This window comes from Myodes glareolus, chromosome 17 (genome assembly GCF_982192425.1).
Source record: "Myodes glareolus chromosome 17, mMyoGla1.1, whole genome shotgun sequence".
NCBI lineage: Eukaryota > Metazoa > Chordata > Mammalia > Rodentia > Cricetidae > Myodes > Myodes glareolus.
Window position 1 is genome coordinate 66,589,917 of NC_142042.1, and position 19,027 is coordinate 66,608,943.

At 49.2% G+C, this 19,027-nt stretch overlaps 2 protein-coding genes across 6 annotated transcripts; one reads left to right on the forward strand and one right to left on the reverse strand.

The window, feature by feature from the left end:
- Positions 1 to 86: 86 nt before the first annotated feature.
- On the reverse strand, positions 87 to 10,475 carry Shc1 (SHC adaptor protein 1). 4 transcript variants are annotated; one of them, XM_048455544.3, is made up of 12 exons: positions 10,294 to 10,475; positions 7,033 to 7,200; positions 6,490 to 6,560; positions 5,932 to 5,995; positions 5,700 to 5,819; positions 5,283 to 5,336; positions 4,989 to 5,040; positions 4,701 to 4,827; positions 3,077 to 3,263; positions 2,895 to 2,964; positions 2,441 to 2,811; positions 87 to 1,647 (listed from the first exon to the last, which is right to left on the reverse strand). In XM_048455544.3, exons 2-12 carry the CDS (start codon positions 7,195 to 7,197, stop codon positions 1,519 to 1,521), a joined length of 1,410 nt encoding a protein of 469 aa, XP_048311501.1. In that variant the 5' UTR covers positions 7,198 to 7,200; positions 10,294 to 10,475; the 3' UTR covers positions 87 to 1,518. The 4 variants fall into 4 exon arrangements, with proteins under 4 accessions (XP_048311501.1, XP_085534306.1, XP_085534305.1 ...); XM_085678180.2 differs by lacking the exon at positions 10,294 to 10,475 and adding an exon at positions 9,026 to 9,172; XM_085678179.2 differs by lacking the exon at positions 10,294 to 10,475 and adding an exon at positions 7,607 to 7,756 and having other exon boundaries at positions 7,033 to 7,557.
- A 222-nt stretch (positions 10,476 to 10,697) lies between these two features.
- Positions 10,698 to 14,800, forward strand: Cks1b (CDC28 protein kinase regulatory subunit 1B). Of its 2 annotated transcripts, none has more exons than XM_085678183.1 (3): positions 10,698 to 10,849; positions 13,683 to 13,810; positions 14,289 to 14,800. In XM_085678183.1, the coding sequence occupies exons 1-3, from the start codon at positions 10,791 to 10,793 to the stop codon at positions 14,426 to 14,428; spliced, it is 327 nt and encodes a 108-aa protein (XP_085534309.1). In that variant the 5' UTR covers positions 10,698 to 10,790; the 3' UTR covers positions 14,429 to 14,800. The 2 variants fall into 2 exon arrangements, with proteins under 2 accessions (XP_085534309.1, XP_085534310.1); XM_085678184.1 differs by having other exon boundaries at positions 14,308 to 14,800.
- The last annotated feature ends 4,227 nt before the right edge of the window (positions 14,801 to 19,027 follow it).

The window sequence follows — 19,027 nt, forward strand, 5'->3', positions numbered from 1 at the left end:
ATGACCTACCCCAGGTGGAATCCGCCGCCACCTCCCACTGACGGCCCCCATCGATCAGACTTTCTAGAGGTGTTAAGAGGCCGAGGTAGAAGAAATAAGGACTTTAATGAAGACTATTTCCCTTTGGTATAAGACATCCAAACCAAAAATAGGCGACGGCCAAGACTGAAAACCAGTCTACCCCCCTTGTTCACAAGGCCTACAGAGTGAACTTGCAAGATTTCTGTCCTGGCTGCATTGGCCTGCAAGCGGAAGGTAGGATCTGAAGTAAGCTTTCACATCATGACCCCACAACACTGTTTAACCAAACTTCTGCTCAGTTCTCTTGAGGAATAAGAAAAATAAATCCTGTCCTAGTTACTTTTAGGCCAGATCGAGTAAAATCTCAACAGTTGTAAAAAAAAAAAAAAAGGCTTGGAAAACTCAACGAGGTGATATATAAATCCACTATCATAATTTGTGCTCAAAAGTAAGCAACAGAAACAAACCCAGAAAAATAAATCTACAGCCCTAAAATGTATGCGTGTAAAAAAAAAAAAAAGTGCAGTTCCAGACCTACCAATAGTACTGGGGATTGTCTACTGCTTCGGTCTCAGTGCCTCCACGAAACCCACCTCGAGGCTAACTGTACACATCCTGGGGGCCCATGTCAGTCACATACCCCATCCCAAAAGAGGGAGACTGGATGGGGCTGCCGGCAGAAGGGCTATACTTTGGCTGGAGACTAACACACATGCAAACAGGGGAGGGGTCCAAACCTGCCTCTCACCCCTCCACCACCAGGAGGGGGCTCTGAGGCAATCTCTGTCTCTTTCTTTTTGGTTTTTGAACTCAGGGTCTCTTTACATGGCCCTGACTGTTCTGGAACTCACTCTATTGCAGACCAGGCTGGCCTCACAAATCTTCTTGTCTCTGCCTCCTGAGTGCGGATTAAAGGCATGTGCCACCAAGCCCAGCTTGGGGCAATCTCTTAAGGGCTGCACAACCAAAAGGCAGAGGAGATAGCTGCCACTCCTGCCCCTATTCTCCCCAAACACAGAAGGGGGTGCTGAGCATGGCAGGGTTTCAGAGCCAAGGCGTCAGCAACCCTTATCCACAACGAAGGGCCTGAGAACTCTTTGCATAAAGTATCTGCAGACCTAGGAGATAGTCAAAGGCACAAAGTTGTAAGGGATGCATAGGGAATAGGATATGTTAAAAGGAATCTGGGGTACCCTGAAGACCAGGGGTAAACCAGAGGTATGATTACTTCCCTTCCCCCAAAGGGCAATTGCTCCACTGGGTCTTTTTCCATTTTAAGAACCTACCCTTTGGGGGAAAGGGCATCAGGTTGGCACAGACAAGGCCCAGGCAAGGGACCACTCTGTACATTAATACTTTGGTGAGGTTTGGGCAGAAGCAGGTTGCTACCCCAGGTTTCTAACTAAAATTCCCTGTCTCAGGTGAGCACAAACAGAGGTCCCAGGAGTTAGAGGACGCGGTGGAAAGGGGTGGAAGGCATTCAGGACAGACTGAAGATCACACTTTCCGGTCCACGGGTTGCTGGAGACACAGTTCGCTGCCCGCGGAGATGATGGGCAAGTGATTGTCCATGTGGTAGCTGATGAGGTGACTGACGCTCTCAAAGCGGTGATCTTTTGTCCGAACCTGGAAAGGTGGGAAATATGTGGTGAGGGTCAGTTCAAATGAGTCCAGTAGGACTTCAGCCCCTAAGGCTGAGGGAGACGGGGTGAGGGGAGGGGGGAGGGAAGGGCAGGTCAGTGACTGGCAGAGTGTGAAGGGGGCAGGAGCCCAGAAATATGAAGCTGACAAATAGTGGGGCTTCTGACTTGAAGGAACTGGTGTGTCATCAGAGGATACACAGTACAAAAACCATGTGGGAAAGGGGCTGAGAAAAGAAACCACGGTTTTAAGGAACAGCAGTAAGGCAGGTCAGATTTCTAAAAAGAAGAAAAAGGACATTGAGTTTGAGGCTAAGGAGCTAGGGAGACCGCTGACTCCTCTCACAAGAGGAAATTTGGGGTTTCTACCCCACAACCATCTAATATGGGGCATCACTGACTTTCCGGGGTACTTCCTCCCTTGGCAAAAGGAGCACAGATCAGGTAACCGCTTTCTAGGTCTGGTATTAATAGGCTTAAGGTCTGGGATTTGGTAAGAACTAAAAGAACACAGCTTAGAGCTGGCAGTGGCAGGGCACGCGAATCAAGGCCTGTCTCAAAAAACCAAAATCAAAACAAAACAAACAAACAAACAAACAAAAACCCCAGAAACACAGCTCAGACTCAGGGATGGAAGGGAAGGAACTACCGCAGGCAGATACCAATTATCTAGAAAGGAGGTCCATAGAAAGCCTCCAGCAAAGAAAAATCTAGAAAGAAATAAGGAGAGGAAAAGGTACCTTTTCCTACCAGCCCCTACGCACACCTCGGCCACTTACCACACCTTCAGGGTCCACCAGAAGGAGGTGCTTGGGCTGCCCACTCTGCAGGCCAGTGAGCACGTACTGGCCAGGTGTGGTTGTGCTCTCTCGCACCAAGAAGTCACCGTTGAGCTGGAGCAGGGCTTCAGCCTCCCGCCGGCTCAGCTTCCCATGGAACCAGGACTCCCCTTGGAGCTGCTCAGCCATGGACATGGACTGGGGAGGTGGAGGCACCCGAAGGGCATCTTCAAAGGGCTTCATGTCAAAGAGGTCTCGCGGTGCACTACCATTAACAGAAGGATTCGGAGGCCCGGACCCACCCCCAGCTTGGCGGGCCTTGTCTAGATTCTGGATGTTGACATAGGAAGGGTCATCGAAGAGCTCTCTGCCTGTTAAGGAAAGACACAAACTATGTCACTCCCAGCCCTGCCTTCTGTACCCATCTCTGTCCCGTTCAGCCAACTGTTCCTACCTGGGCAAGGTGGTGGAGGCAGCATCTGTTTACGGACTTCAGCGTCTCCTGCAGCATGCTGCCCTACAGGCTGTAAGAAAAATCAGGTGAGACCAGGGCCCTTGGGAAGCAGAGACAAGTGGATCAAGGCCCTAACCAGCTACTCCCACTCTGGACTGGGGGTCTCCATCTTTGAAGCTTACCAGTGTAGCTCCCAAGTGGCTGGGCATCTGGGCAGTGGGCAGAGTGGGTCGAGCAGCCCCTTCTCGAAGCCTCATGTCTACCACCCCGCCGAGAGGGGGTTCCTTCCCTGGGAAGTCATTATAGTACTGATGGTCAGGTGGCTCTTCTTCCTCCTCATCCCAAGCCGAGCCATCAAAGCCAGCCATCCTGAGAAGGGAAAGATGGAGTGAGGTGAGTGTACAGATGTGGTGGCTAAGAGACCCAGGAAGGGAAGAGAACGGTGAACACATACTAGGCAGACGCTATGGGTCAGACCTAAGGCTTGGTGCTGTACCCTTTTAAGGCTGGTATTCCTTCCAAAATTTCAAAAATAGAGATCAGGTGTGAAGAGATTTGCACAAACTGAAGGAGGCAGAATTGATATTTAATTTGGTTTTAAACAAAAACCTCTCACTTTTGACAACTATGGTATCTCCTAAGAGGGATGAAGTGCTATCGAACAATGAGGATATCCAGGATGGTCTGACAGACAAAGTCCCTGATGCTCACGTTCTTTATCACTTCAGACTTGAAAAAAGAAACATAGGGATCTCAGGTCAAAGATGTTAGGATTGGGGAAATAGCTCAGTGGCTACAGCGTGAGGCTCAGAATGCAGATCACCAGAACCAGTGTACAAGAATGGCAACCACTCATTGCAGAGTGGGAGGCAGAGACAGGAGCCAGAACAAACTGGTTGCTGCTAGCTACATCTGGTCAGCGAGAGATCCTGGCCTTTAATAAACAAAGTAAGATGCAATAGAGCAAGACATCTGATACCAACTTCAGACCTCTACATGCACACACTTGCAGGTATATTTGCACACGCAACATATACCAACACATACAAACACATAGACAGATGCAGGAAAAAAAGGAAATATATCTTCTCAATCTACTTTTTTGTTTGTTTGTTTGGTCTTTTGAGACAGGGTTTCTCTGTAGCTTTGGAACCTGTCCTGGAACTAGCTCTTGTAGACCAGGCTGGCCTCAAGCTCACAGAGATCCGCCCTGCCTCTGTGCACCACCACTGTGTGGCTAAAATCTAGATTCTTAATGACCTTCAGAGGCAGGAAAGCAAAGAACAATGAATGAGGAAGTATGGTGCTCAGGGGTTAAGAACACTGCTGATCTTGCAGGACCCAGGTTTGGTTTTCAGCACTTACATGACAACTCACATCCACCTTTAATTCCAGTTTCAGGGTATCCAATGCCCTCTTTTGGCTTCTACAGGCAACGCATACACTTACATACATGCAGTAAAACACATACACATAAAATAAAAATCTTTAAGGAAAAAAAAGTATCTAAGAACACAGGAATAGACTAAAAATGAGGAACCTGAGCCAAAGTCCATCCAGCTAGAAAAGGCAACCTAGTGAGAGATGCTAGAAATAAGCCCACCCTAGGCAAAGAGATAGAAACCGTCCCTGCAGCAGGCGTGGCCCTCAACAGACAACAGACTTTCCTGCTGAGCCACTGGGAACCTAACACAGTAGCAAGAGGGGGCAGCATCACATAAGTCATTACCTTTCCAGAACCCTTGGAGCTCAAGCATGGGAAGAGAAAACGACTTCCCAATCCCAGCCTGAGGCTCCCCAGCTCACCTGTCATGGGGGGTGACCAGTTTGGGTGGATTCCTGAGATATTGTTTGAAGCGCAACTCAAAGGCTTGACCGATGGTGCTGATGACATCCTGAGCGAGCCCTTCAGGACACTCCAGGATGTGGCAGGCTGGGGGCACAGTAGAACCCGTGAGCTCTGAGGTAGGGTGGGCAGGAACCTCCCACCCCCATCCTCCAGAGGACAGCCCTATCGAGTAGAGCTGATCAGAGTGGGGAAAGACCCCACTCCTCAGATAACCGGTCCCACCCGGAGCTGCTCACGAGCCTCACCTCTCTGATTTACAGGGTCTTTGGCAACGTAGGCAACATACTCAGCTGTGTCCTGGAGAGAACAGATCCAGAAGAGACCAGTGAGCTCGATTTTACAACTCCATCTTATTCGACCCCTAAGACCAGAGTCCTTTTCAGATATTTCCACAATCCTAAGGATTTCTCTGACTACCCTGGAATTTAGAGGCTGTTGGGATTAAAGGCAGGAGCCACCACACCCATCCTGTAGCCCAGTACCTTCCTAACCCCTAGTCTCTCATTCCCCACCCATCCTTCCCCTGTCCCCCAACTCACCGGATCCCCACCAGACGCGAATGAGATAGATTGCATGTGATGGTTGGCAATGATCTGGAAGGAAGGATGAAGAAGGAAGACAGTGGTCAATGTCAGGAAGCCGCAGGGCTCCGTGTCCCTCACCCAGCTTAGAACCCTGGAGCCCCACTCTTATTCTCTTGGCTTCTAGTCCTACATTCTCCTAATTTTATCCTCTTTTTTGGGGGGGCAGGGGTACAGGGTCTCACTATATAGCCCTTGCTGGTTTAGAACTCACCTGCCTCTGCCACCTGAGTGCTGGGGTTAAAATTGTTATTATACCCAACCCCTCTAATTTCTTCCTACTCTACTCTCTGATTGCTCCTGAGGACTCCAGATCCCCCACCTTGGTCCTCCCATAACTAACCCTGTCCCTTCCAGCAGCCCAGCCCCACCCACCTGTTTGCAGTCGGCTGCCATGAGGTTAAGGCTGCTGGTGGACACAGTGAGAGTGATTGGCATTCCAGCAAACTTCAGGTTACTCCTCCCCAGGATGGAGCTGAGTGGGCGGCTAGAGGGCTAAGAAAGGGCCCGAGTATCAGAACCTGAACACCCTAACACCAGGAGGCCCTCCTGTCTTCCCGCGTGCCTGCATGTGCCTCCCCCTGCCCTCCACAGCAACCACATATACCTTTCTCCTCCTTGTCGCTCCTCTGGCACCAGGCACAGCTTCGCACACCAAGCTGATGGCCTCCCTGGAGAAACAGGGGTACTCAGACCCACTACTGGCCTGCCATTGCCTGGGGCCGCCACAAAGCTGGGGGAGGGGAAGACCAGGCCAGACTCCAGAGCACTCCAGGCTCTTTGTCGTGTGGATTGAATTAAGGGCCTTTAATATTTGATGGCACAGAGGGCGGCTTCCTGGCTGATTGGGTTAGGGCCTCAATGGCGACAGCCCCACCTCTTCCCAGTTACCAAATGTTCCATTCCCTTCCCAAAAGCAGCAGCAACCTCCTACCCCACCTTTCTAATCCATCTTCCTATAATCTCCGTGCTGGATGGGTAAGGTGGCGCTCCAGACCAGAGCTGGCTGTTTCCGGTCAGACACAACTTCTGTAACTTTCTCTCAATTCTCTTGGCCATCCGATGAGAAGTCGCCACCAGCACCACTACCAAATGTTCAACTTCCCTCCTCCTCCTCACTGAGACTTCTGTAACTTCACCAACCCTAAGGACTCTCTCCACTAACCTGGTGACCTGCGTCCGGGTATTGAAGTCAAGGGCTCGCATTGACTGCAGGACCTCCACACAACCCATGTACTGTGGGGGAAGGAGGCAAGGATAGATCAGCCGCCCCTCCCCCACCCACACTCCCCACCCTTTGCAGAAGGTTCTAGGACTTTGCACTGTGTAGTCCCTAAGGGAAAGGTGGAGAAGGACCACTGTGAGAGGGCTAGCAGGCATTGGGTGGGCGGGGTGACATCTCTGGAAAGGGGGGGAGTCTAGAGGGAAGAATCAAGAAGTCATTTTTCATTAACACTAAAGTCTCTGATGGGTTTAGGCATTGTGTAGGCTGGAGGGTAGGGGTCAGTGGAGGAAAGGGGACCTGGGCACAAGATTCCCAGGCTAGCACAGAAAGACTTGAAGCTGGAGAAGGGGTGGAGGTGGCGGGTTTAAGGACGAGGGGAGCGTCACAGATGTTGGGGGAAGAGCAGGAAGTCCCAGCAAATCTGGAGTGAGCAGAGGAACTGGACGGGGTGTGGGAGGGGTGGAAAGGAAGATGTTCACTCACCCGAACCAAGTAGGAAACCCCAGGTCCCATGACTTTGTCGTTGGGATGCAGCCAGCCTCGTGTGGGCTTATTGACAAAGCTCCCGTGTCTGGTCCACTCCTCGCCCCCCAGCTGGCCCCCTTCTACTCGAGTCCTGCGCCCGCCGCCTCCACTCAGCTTGTTCATGTCCTGGAGGAGGGGCAAGAGGCCTGAGTCCCGAAGGGCTGCCCCTGCATTCCCTTCCCCATCTGCAGCAGCCTTTCCTGGCTCCCCCTTTGGCCCCAGGCGCCCCCCAGCAGGATTGGCCAGCTTCAGGTTGCTCATCCGGGGAAAGAAGGAACACAGGGTAGTCGGACTATCGTCCCCTGGCAGAGGAGGCAGAATGGGTCCCAGGGATGAGGCTGATGGGGAAGGCAGCTCTTCTGTGGGGGTACACCCTGAAGCCCCCTCCTCCAGCGATGACAGAGACTCATTTCGAAGAGGGTTGTACTTCGGCTTGGGGGGTAGAAGATCCATGGCTGGGGTGAGAAGGGGGGCTGCTGCCTGGCCCCCCTGCCAAATTCAGGCAAGGGGGCCAGGCAGGGGGCATCCCCAGGCCCTCAGGCTGATCTGACCTCTGCAGCCTGGTGATAACAAGAGGACCTAGGGAGGCGAAGGACAAGTGGCTTCTGCTCTCCCACGTCAGACATCGACAATTTCAGGCCACATCCTTGCCCAGCCCAGCGAGGAAGCCTCTTCTGGTTAAGGAGTACAGGCTGGACCCAGAGCTAACTGGCTCCTCCCCAGGGGCGGGGAACTAGGAAGCGAGACCAATCCCAAGGACAGTGCTGACTCACAGGCTCAGAGGGGCCGAGACACCTCCCCACACAATTTGTGCTAGCCAGCCGCTCTCCCTTGCCCGCTACAAACAACTAGTAGTCTGTCTGCGGGAGGAGAAAGGTGCCGTAGGAAAGAAAGATGTCAGAACAAGAAAAAGACAAAAAAGAAAGTAAGGGGTTAAGAGGAACTCTGGATCAATCCAAACCAACGCGGGCAAGCAGAAAGAGCAGGAAGCCAGGAAGGCTGGGAGGAATAAAGGAGGAAACAGGCTGCTGAGGGTGGAAACGGGGGAGGACGGTCCCAGAGTTTAGCACTTCCCTTACAGCCCAGACCATCCCCCCTACCATATTGAGTGAGGTGGCAGCCCCAGGGAACCTGGCCATTAGCATCCTAGCCACAACAGCTGTGGACAAGGGCTGGGAACCAGGAAGGGAAAGTAGTCCCAGAAGATGTAGGTGGAGGCCGAGAGGGAAGCCAATCTGGTGGTGCGAGAGCTAGAGCAAGCCTGTTCTTCACAGCTGTCACCCGTCAAAGACTAACGGACGACTCGAACCCCTTTCCACAGGTCCAGTGAGGAAAGCCAGGGGATAATGAGGGATGAGGTTAGTACCCCTTGGACACAGCTTACTTCTCTCCTTGTAAGCCCCACCCGACAGTGTCCCTCACGCAAGCAGAGGGGCTGGCCTTGGAGGCAGGAAAATGAAGCAAACAGTGCCTACACGCCACAGAGCTGTGTTAATAAAGACAGGAAAGACAAAAGGATACCAGAATCTGGGATCTGGCCGGAAGTGCAGAACAACGCCAAACCCATATTTCTTTCCCCACAGTTTCCTGCCACAGCTCTGCTAAAGGCCATCAGGAAGTTAAAGAAAGTGACCAAGCTCCAGAATAAACTACCACTTATTTAAAAAGTGATGAGCTACAAAAGGTAAAAACTAGTTTCTTAGAGGCTCACCTCCAAACTCCTCTGAGGTTTATTTTGGAGAATTAAAAACTGCATGATTAACAACGCCAGTACTCTAAAACAGGTTAGCTACCAAGCTTCCCATCACCTGCCCAGTCCCCAGCCCAGGAAAGCTGCCACCAAACACCGCACCTTTTCCTGAAAAGAAATTCTGTCATTCCGTTAGCCAAGACCTCAGCTCTTAGACAGAGGAGGAAAATTTCTGTCAAAGCCAGACACACAAACACACACCATGATATCCTCATCTTGAGACGGCTTTCTCTGAAGCGTTCATATCCAGAGGCAGGGGATCACCAACCGTGTGCACATTTGGAAGAGAAGGAAGCATGAGCCTTTAAATTTGCTTCAAGAGATGGGAGACTGCCTACTAGACCAAAGCTAGGTAGCAGCGACTTGGGGGGGGGGGGGGGAGCACAGCCGCGTTTTGCACCTCAGCCCAGCAGGGAGGAGGCTGGAGGAGCAGGAAATAGCAGGAAATGGCGAAAACCTCAGGAATGTTTCCAGCAGGGAAGGTTGGGTAAGAGCGGCCAGGATGAATCCAAACAAGAGTTATCGGGTTATGGGGAGGGGTCTTTTACAAACAACGGAAAGGACACTAACCCCTACTCCTGACTCCGAAACACTTTTTCTTCTGATGGCAGAAAAACTTTCACTCCTGTTAGGTTCACACCAGTCCATACTTAGTCCAGTGCAGTCAGAGGAACACCTACGGCTGCTCAGGAACGGGGTCTGCCCCAGGAAGGAGTGGGGTCAAGGGTCTCTAAGTCACTCTCTCGTCCATTCTCCTGCCATAAACGAAGCCCAGCCCATCAACTTAATTCACAGCCAGAGAAGGTGACGTGGGAAACGACACTGCTAATAAGCTCACTTCTTACAACCGCAACTTTCAACCTCCACCTGACGGAGCACGAGAACAGGAAAACTAAGTCCAAGGCTTAAAGAAAGGAGAGGGATACAGAGGCAGGTGAAGCGTCCGGAACCTAAGAGCAGGATTTTGAGGCATGGACCGAAGCCCAGCAAGGAAAAGTATCCTGAGCGGACCTGGTCCCTAAGGAAGAGTGCACCACATTCCCAGGACCAGACGTGGACAGGGAAGGGGCGGGACACGGAGGGGGCGGGGCCCCACAGCGGCGTCTTTCCTACAAAGCCGAACCGTTCTTTGAAAAGCAAGGTTTTGCCCCCTCTGGAAGCCAGGATTTCGATAGGCTCCGTTTAGTCGAGACTCCTGAGAAGGCGGTTTCGGAGAGCTGGGAAGACTAATCTCGTGCATCCAGGAAAACGTGTCTAGGGGTGGGATTTCCAGGGAAGTGGGACGACAGGGTGTGGTCCGACAGTAAGAGACAGAAGGGGTTCGGGGAGCCCCTTGAAGTTGGAAGGGGGGACTTCCGGGGAGGGGGTCTCGGGGGCGGGACTTGTACAACAAGACCGGAAGTAGGGTCCTGAGAGAGGGGTTCCGGGGTAGAGGAGTGGGTCGCCACAGAGAGAAAGTCGACACTCACCAGGGTCGCATGGAGTCTCCGCACCGGACCGCGGGCCGATCTGGTTCCGGATCACGTAACTGTCGGTTTAAGTCACTGCACCAACTTTCTCCCCCGGCCTCGGCCTCCCTAGACAAACTTTATTACACTCACTTCCGGCCTCACTAACCCCTGACCCCCTACCTCGCCGTCCCTCCTTTACTCGTCTGCTTTCCAAAGCCGGCCAATGGCTGCGCGAGCAGGCGCACGGGCTCAGTGGGAGCCAATAAGATTCCTAATTTTGACCCAGCTCATTCTTCAGAAACCAGAGCACTGCACTTCATTTACGAATCGTCGAGACGCCAAGGCCAGCCAATCGGAGACTTTAGAATGGAGCTGTCCCGCCTTTGGCCGAAGAGACCAATAGCAAGTGCAGGCGGTGTGTTTGAAAGCGAAGCCAAAGAGGGTGGGAGCGCGTGCTGCTGGGAGTTGTCTGCGGGCCAGCGGCGCGGGGCTGGGCGCCCTCGGGCAGAGCAGTCATGTCGCACAAACAAATTTACTATTCGGACAAATACGACGACGAGGAGTTCGAGTACCGGTTAGTGCCGGCGCGGGGACTACAGCCAGGTTGTGCGCCTTGACGAAAGAGTGCAAGCGAGGAGTTAGTGACCTAGAGCGGGGGGGGGGGGGGGGGGGGGGGGGAGAGCGGTGCAGAACTGGCGCGTGCGCACGAGGGTTTTGGGGGGTGCGGCCGTAGCAAAGCGCATGCGCGAAAAGGTAGACGGAGGCGGTAAAACAATGAAAGGGAATCTGGAGTTGTCCGGGTATTAAATAGAAGCGTGTTGGAGTTCTGATCAGTTTCACCTTTGGAATTTTCACATCAGTCTCACAACTTTGTTGGTTCAGGTTAATTTTCCTAATAGGAAGTGATCGCTTCCAAAGTCTACTGGGATAAAGAAAGTAGCCAAAGCAGAGCTGGAAGTTTGTGCTCTCAATGAAGGACAGTTCTGTGAGAGCTTCAGTGTTGATTATTAGTTCATGAGAAACGAGCAGGACCGTGGTTGTCAGCCTTGTTTTAGATAGAGGCATGAAGACTGGACGTAGCTCAGCTACTTGAGCATTTATGGCGTGCAGACAGTTTTCAAGTGTTCTGTTAAGGTGCATGGGAAGCCGGTACGGTAGCTCACACCTTTGTTCTGAGCATTCTGAAAGTCAAGGCTGCAAGATTGTCACAAGTTCCAGCCAGCCTGGACTGCAGAATGGAACCCTGTCTCGAGACAGCAGAGTGGTCAGTGACGGACCTAAAAATCCATGGACTAAGCTGACTCCTGGGACAGCTGAGTACGGATGTGAGGAGAGCATTCGATGAAGGGGGACGGTTGAGGAAACGTTGCTAGAGGAGACCCTTAGAACACGGGGAAGAGAAACAACAGTGAGACAGAGTCTAAGATGCTGGCTCTCTGCCAAGGATTGTGAGACATCCTTGCACAGAATGTGCAAGCTTTGGGTGTGATGGTACTAGTCCGTGAATTTAAATTGAGAATGAGAAAAGATGAGATTCTACCAGGGTTGATATTACATTGGTCTGCGTCGCTTGTAGTATTTATTTATTTACTTACTTACTTATTAATTGTACAGTGTTCTGGCATGGAGGGCACCAGATCTCATTGTAGATGGTTGTGAGCCATCATGCGGTTGCTGGGAATTGAACTCAGGACCTCTGGATGAGCAGCCTGTGCTCTTAACCTCTGAGCCATCTCTCCAGCCCCCGCTTCTAATATTTAAAGCCTAACCTAATATGTGTCTGTGCTCCTTGACTACAGAACATAAAATGAGAACTAGCTTTTCTGCATCTCTTCCCTGTCCTGTATCAGGCCTTTGGGCAAGCTGGGAAATTGGTGTGTATTGACAAGTATGTAACAGTCTTTTTTGGCAAGAAAAATCCCACACCATTTTACTGACATCACCTGGATCTCAGAAACTAGGCAGGGTCAGGCTGGGATAAACAGCCACATCCCTGAAGCCAGTTAACTTTGGTTCTCAGCTGTTTTCCATGCCTGTGAATGAAACATCATACTTACAACATTTACATGGTTGGGAAGAAATCAGTAGCTTCATCTCCAAGAAGATGTCACTTGTAGCTTAGCAGCCGCATTTCTGCTTAAAGGAAGGTTGTGTTTGTTTGTTTTGGGGGGAGGGGTCCTGTGCTTTGAAGTCTCATTTTTTTGTGCCTGGGACTTGTTAGAATGTAAATTCTTCCCTGACATTGGACTAGAATTATGGGGTGGGGACTCTTGTTATTACTACAAAGGTAGCATTTAGTACATTTTCATCGAGCTTGATAAACTCTACCTGAGGTATTCTGAGTCAAGTCAGGTAACTTTTACCATTGACCTTTGGTTAGGAAAGCATGCGATTTCCCAAGTGTCACAGCAAATTCCTTAACAGGTGGAAAACGGGCGGACAGTGGTGGCGCATGCGCACTCCAGAACCAGAGGCTAGCCTGGTCTCTTCTACAAACTGAGTTCCAGGACTGTTACACAGGGAACCCTGTCCCAAAAAGTAGGGGAAAAGGGTTGGAAAATGAATTCATTGTGAACATTTATGTTTTCTCCATGCCTGCTCTATACCCCACACCATGGTATAGCTTCTTCCTAACCAGTCCGAGAGTGGGTAAAATGGGTGATCAGAGGAAACACAGATATCATCAGGTTCTGTTATCCAGATAACAGATTGTTATGATTGGACATTCAGATTGTCCATTCATTTTGTTTTTAATATTCTCTTATAAAAATTTACAAAACCTGTGTTTCTAGCTGCCTCTACTACACAATATTTCACAATAAGATTTATACAGATTTGACTGAGCAGTGGCACTGGCCTTTAATTCCAGCACTCAGGAGACAGAGGCAGGCAGATCTCTGAGTTTGAGGCCAGCCTGGTCTACAGAGAGAGTTCCAGGACAGGCTCCAAAGCTATACCGAGAAATTCTGTCTTGAAAAACCAAAAAAATAAATTTAAAAAAAAATCTGATATCAGGAACTAGTTACTGCTTTAGTTTTTTTTTTTTCTTTTTTTTTGGTTTCGTTTGGTTTTGTTGTTCCTGGTTTACTTTTTTGGCTTTTCTCCTAAGACAGGGTTTCTCTGTGTAGCCTGGAACCTGTAGATCAGGCTGAACTGGAACTCAGAGAGCTACTTGCCTCTGCCTACAAGTGCTGGGATTAAAGGCGTGCGCCACCATGCCTGACAACTTGCTTGTCTTCATAGATTCTCTGTAGCCCAGAATTCCTCAAAGCCCTGTGATGCTCCGGCCATACCCCTGTGAGCGTCAGAACTACAGTGTGAGCTGTTTTCTTCCTCTACTCGTCTTTGTATATAATACAGGTCAGTGTCTAACACGAGCTCTTCACATCCCCATGTTTCTGTTACAGGCACGTCATGTTGCCCAAGGACATAGCCAAGCTGGTCCCTAAAACCCATTTGATGTCTGAATCTGAATGGAGAAATCTTGGTGTTCAGCAGAGTCAGGGATGGGTCCATTATATGATCCATGAACCAGGTCAGTGCAACATAAGGAAGCTCCATTCCGGCTGAAGGAAGATTATAAGCCAAAGCAATGGAGGGAGGGGGGCATCACTTACAGGATTCCTTCCCGCATTCACTGTGCAAAGGAACTAGAGTGACAGAACGAGAGTGAGAACATCTAGGAAGACTCTGTCGTCTTTAACTAAGCTGGTGGGTACTCTTTTCAAGACCACATACACCTGATTGTGGCCTCTGCAGATAGCTGGATGTGTTCCAAACAAGCACAGGCAGCTTTGTTTCTTGGTAAGATACCAGACACCCAGCTACCGGACAAAACTAATACAGACAAACAATAGAAAAAAATTCTGTACATGGCAGAAGGGTCAGACTTCAGGGGCTGCTGCTAAGGCTGTCTGTTTCTGTCTTACTTTGGTTGTGAAGCTGTGGGTGTGGCGGGGCGGGGGGGGGGGTGACTATTGACTGTGCTTGAATGGTGTTGGTTCCCTTCTTAGCTGTCGCTGATTCTTTCAGAACCTCACATCTTACTGTTCCGGCGGCCACTACCCAAGAAGCCAAAGAAATGAAGCTGGCGAGCCACCCTTCAGCCACAAGCTTTCTTTACACAGCTGTCCTTGCTTCCTGCCGTCTCTGATGGCCTGATTATGTTTTCTTATTTCTCACTTTGATATTTAAAGGATGTTCAATACACTGAAGTGCTGGGACTTGCTTTACTTCTTGAGTTGAGCCACCAATGCCACAACCCTGTCAGATGAGTGACTTCAAAGCCCTAGAGCGCTCTGTATCCACCAGGCCATATTTGCCGTCTTTCAAAATCATGTGAAATCAGATCATGGCTGTTACAGGGACCGTGTGAATTTGCTGTTGTGGTTTTTATTATTGGGCGTTGTATTTATGGTGACTTATCGGCTTTTATTTCAGTGTGTTGGAAAACTCTACATTTTATCTGACAAATCTCTTCCATGTTACGAGCTTCTATTAAAGGAAGTTTTTATTATAATTTAAAGCTGTGGTTATAAGATTGTCCTGTCCCCATATCAGTGTGTGCCCCTTCCATTCCCTCTGAGCCATCTGCCCTCCTGCAACCAAGGTGATACTATGAAATCATTCTGGTTCTGTGCCTTTGGGGTGGGTGGTGAAAACATGGCTCTTTGCAATAGGAGCTTTACATGGATATTGTAATAACTAATTTGTAATCTATTTTAATTGGACTTACTGTGAAAACATTTGTTGAGGAGTTAGAGAGATGGCTCAGCAGTTAAGAGCACTGGCTGCTCTTCCAAAGGACCCAGGTTCAATTCCCAACACCCACATGGCAGCTCACAGCTGTCTGGTACCCCAGTTCCAGGGGATCTGATACCCTCATATACATGCTGGCAAAACCACAAGATACAGTGAATAAATAAATCTTTAAAAAAAATTTTGCTGAAATGAATTTTACTCTGATATCTAACCTAAGATAATGGTTTTATTGGGGCAACCTTGTCTCATCCAAGCAGATGAACTTTCCTACAGTTGAAAGTTTCCATTTACATAGTTTCAGCACTTGAAGAGCATGAAAAGACAGGCGGGGGTGGAGTGTGAGGCTGCTATAGGTGCCTGCACTGAGCAGCGACTAATGGAGCAGATTCAAGTAGGGTTGAGTATCAGAACTATCTGGAAGTTGAAAGTACTGATTCCCCACAGAGTAACCCTTTGGCGTGACTGACAACATGGCTCAGCAGGTAAGAGCCCCACTTCACTTTCAGAAGACCTGAATTCAGTTCCCAGCACCCATGTTGGGGTGCTCACAACTGCCTGTAACTCCGATTCCAGGAGAATGAACACTCTCTTGTGATCTCTACAGAGATCAAACATGCCTGGCATAAACTAGAAGCCACCGGGCGGTGGGATGCACCCTTAATTCCAGCACTTGGGAGGCAGAGGCAGGTGGCTCTCTGAGTCAGAGACCAGCCTGGTCTCTACAGAGCAACTTCCAGGACAGCCAAGGCTACACAAAGAAACTCTGTCCAAAAAACAAAACAGCAAAGGTGGCTCAGGATAGAAGAGTTGATTAGGCAGTAAGAGCACTGGCTCCTCTTGCAGATTTACCTTCAACCCAGCAACCACCAGGGGCTCACAACCGTCCATAACTCCAAAGGTGCATACGCTGTACAAAGTATACACAGACAAAGCATTTATATACAAAAATGTTTTTTAAGGGGGCTGGAGAGATGGCTCAGTAGTTAAGAGCATTGCCCGCTCTTCCAAAGGTCCTGAGTTCAATTCCCAGCAACCACATGGTGGCTCACAACCATCTGTAATGAGGCCTGGTGCCCTCTTCAGGCATGCACATAGACAGAATATTGTAGACATAATAAATAAATAAATATTTAAAAAATGTTTTTTAAAGGTGGCTTAGCAAGTAAGTGGGCATTCCTGCTGCCAACCTAACCTCTTTAACCCAATGGTGCAAGCAGAGACCTGCACTGCTTGTCCTTCCTCCACAGGTGTGCTATGCCACATAAACACACACCCACTATTGAGCTTAACATTTTTTTAACATTTTTTTCACCAATAATAGCATACACTTATATAAGGGAGATTGCCACATCCACCCATTGTTCTTGTCTTTGTGGGGTGAGGTTACAGGGTTTCTCTGAGTAGCCCAGGGTGGCCTTGAACTCTCAAGATCAACCTGTCTCTGCCTCCCAAGTGCTGGGATCAAAGGTGTGCACCACCACTGCATGGCTGTTGTTCTATTCCTAGTTCAACTGTCACTTTTTAAATTTTGCCCAGCAGTCGTAGCACACACCTTTAATCCCAAAAACGAGGGAGGCAGATCTCCCAAGTTCAAGGCCAGCTTGGTGTCCAGAGCGAGTTCCAGGACAGCTAGGGATACACAGAGAAACCTTGTCTCAAAAAGATGCATACACAGAAAAAAAATTTTGATTCATTTGGTTTTCTTGCAACAGGATCTCTATGTAGACCAAGCCGGACCGTGCCTCTTCCTCTCGAGCACTGAGACCGAAGGTGTTCACCACTATGCCAAGCTTCAGATTTGTGTTGTATGTATGGGTATTTTACCTGCACATACCATATGTTTATCATGTGTCTGGACAGCAGATCCTCTGGAAATGAAGTTATAGATGGTTGTGAGCTACCATGTGGATGCTGTGAACCTAACCCAGGTTCTCTATAAGAGCCATAAGTGCTCTTAACTGCTGAATCATTTCACCAAGCCCCCTCTACTCACAAACCAAATGATACCAGCATTGCCTAGAAATGTTCAAAGTGCAAATTCTTGGGCACACTGTTCCATGGTCTCCTGAGAATTGGGCTCAGCAGTATGTTAACAAGTTCATCAATGGTTCTAATATGCACATGCTTAGGAAGAAGTCAAACATCACTTTTAATGCAATACAAGTAAGTACCATATATTAGGTAGGCAGTTGGTCATTAGACAAATGGGTGCTGGGTGGTGTGATGGCTATTCCTGGTTGTCAACTTGACTATATCTGGAATGAACTATAACCCAGATATGGAAGAAGGGTGTTCTTAGCCTGCATGCGCCCACCTCCCTCAGCCCATCCATTCCTTCTTCAAGATCCCAACATCCAGCCTTACAGAACTGAGCAGCTCCTAGAGTCTTGGACATTCCATTCACAACTAGGCTTTGTTGGACTGCAGCCTTGCTGCATTCTCACCTTGGCAGAATTTATTCCAATAAATTCCTATACACACACACACAGATTCTGTGACTCTAGCGAACACTGACTAATACAGGTAGGTGATGGGATTTTTTTGCTTTTTATTAATATATTCTTTTAGACTATTTGCTCATTTTGGGACAGGGTCTTAATTATGTGGCCTTGGCTGTCCTGGAACTTACTATATAGACCAGGCTGATCTCTGCCTCCTGAGTGCTGGGATTAAAGGTGTGCACTACCCATTCCCAGCCTAACAATTTTTAAAAAGTATATAATAGGGCTGGAGAGGTGACTCAAAGGTTAAGAGCACTGGCTGTTCTTCCAGAGGTCCTGAGTTCAGTTCCCAACAACCACATGGTAGCTCACAACCATCTGTAATGAGATCTGGTGCCCTCTCCTGGTATGCAGGCAGAACAATGTACACACAGTAAATTAATCTTTAAAAAAAAGTGTAATACATTCTGGTCACACCCATTCCCCATCCCTTTTTCTTTTGTTTTTAGACTGGTCTTACATTCACTGTAGCATTTTAAGGTTGTGTGGCACACCTTCACCTTTCTGAAACTGTACCCAACTAATAGCTTTGTTTCTTCAGTCCTGGGATATGAACCCAGATTCTCAGTGTTAGACCAGTGCTCTACACTAGGCCACACTGCATGTTCCCCGCATGTTAAGAGATTAGGAAAGAGTTTGTGGGGTAAAATATGGCCAGTTGTGGTTTAGCATGCCTCCCAGTCACAGCTGAAAACCCAGGCCCCATGCAAACCTGCTGGATCATAATTTATACACTAAAGTATCCCAGGGCTAGTGAGATGGTTCAACAGGTAAAAGGTAAGCCTTTGCCACCCGAGTTGTCGACTCCCATGAAAGAAGAGAACTGACCTCCTTCCCACACCTACAATGATAGTAAAAACTTTTTAAAAGACCCCAGATGATTAGTTCAGAAGCAGTTTTCCCCAGCACCGCAAAGGCTGGAGGGGCACTGAAATAGAAATAAGATAGCATTCTGTTAGTACCCAAAGTGAGAACAAGGTAACCCTACTTAATCTTCTCCTCCGGGCCGATCACTGAGGAGTGGTGTTCTTCTGGAGGGAGGTGGAGCAGGAAGAGGTTTTTAATTTTTAAGAAGCTTAAGTAATTTCACCCTTTACACCAGAAACAAAGGTTCCGCACCCTGCTATTGTTAATACTGACAAACATCGTCTTCACCTTCTGCTGCAAAATAAATCCCAGTTTGGGGCAGTATCTTGGGTCAACCATCCCAGAGACTGGGGCAGGGGTGTTAGTAGAAGGAAAGTGGGGTTTTTATTATTATTTTATTTTACTTTTGGTTTTTCAAGACAGGGTTCTCTGTAGGTTTGGAGTCTGTCCTGGAACTAGCTCTTGTAGACCAGGCTGGCCTTGAACTCACAGAGATCCACCTGCCTCTGCCTCCCGCGTGCTGGGATTAAAGGCGTGTGCCACCACCGCCCAGTAGGACGGAAGGTGTCTTAAACTCACCCTGAACCTTACATTTAAGAGGCCAACCTGGGCGGTAGCGCACA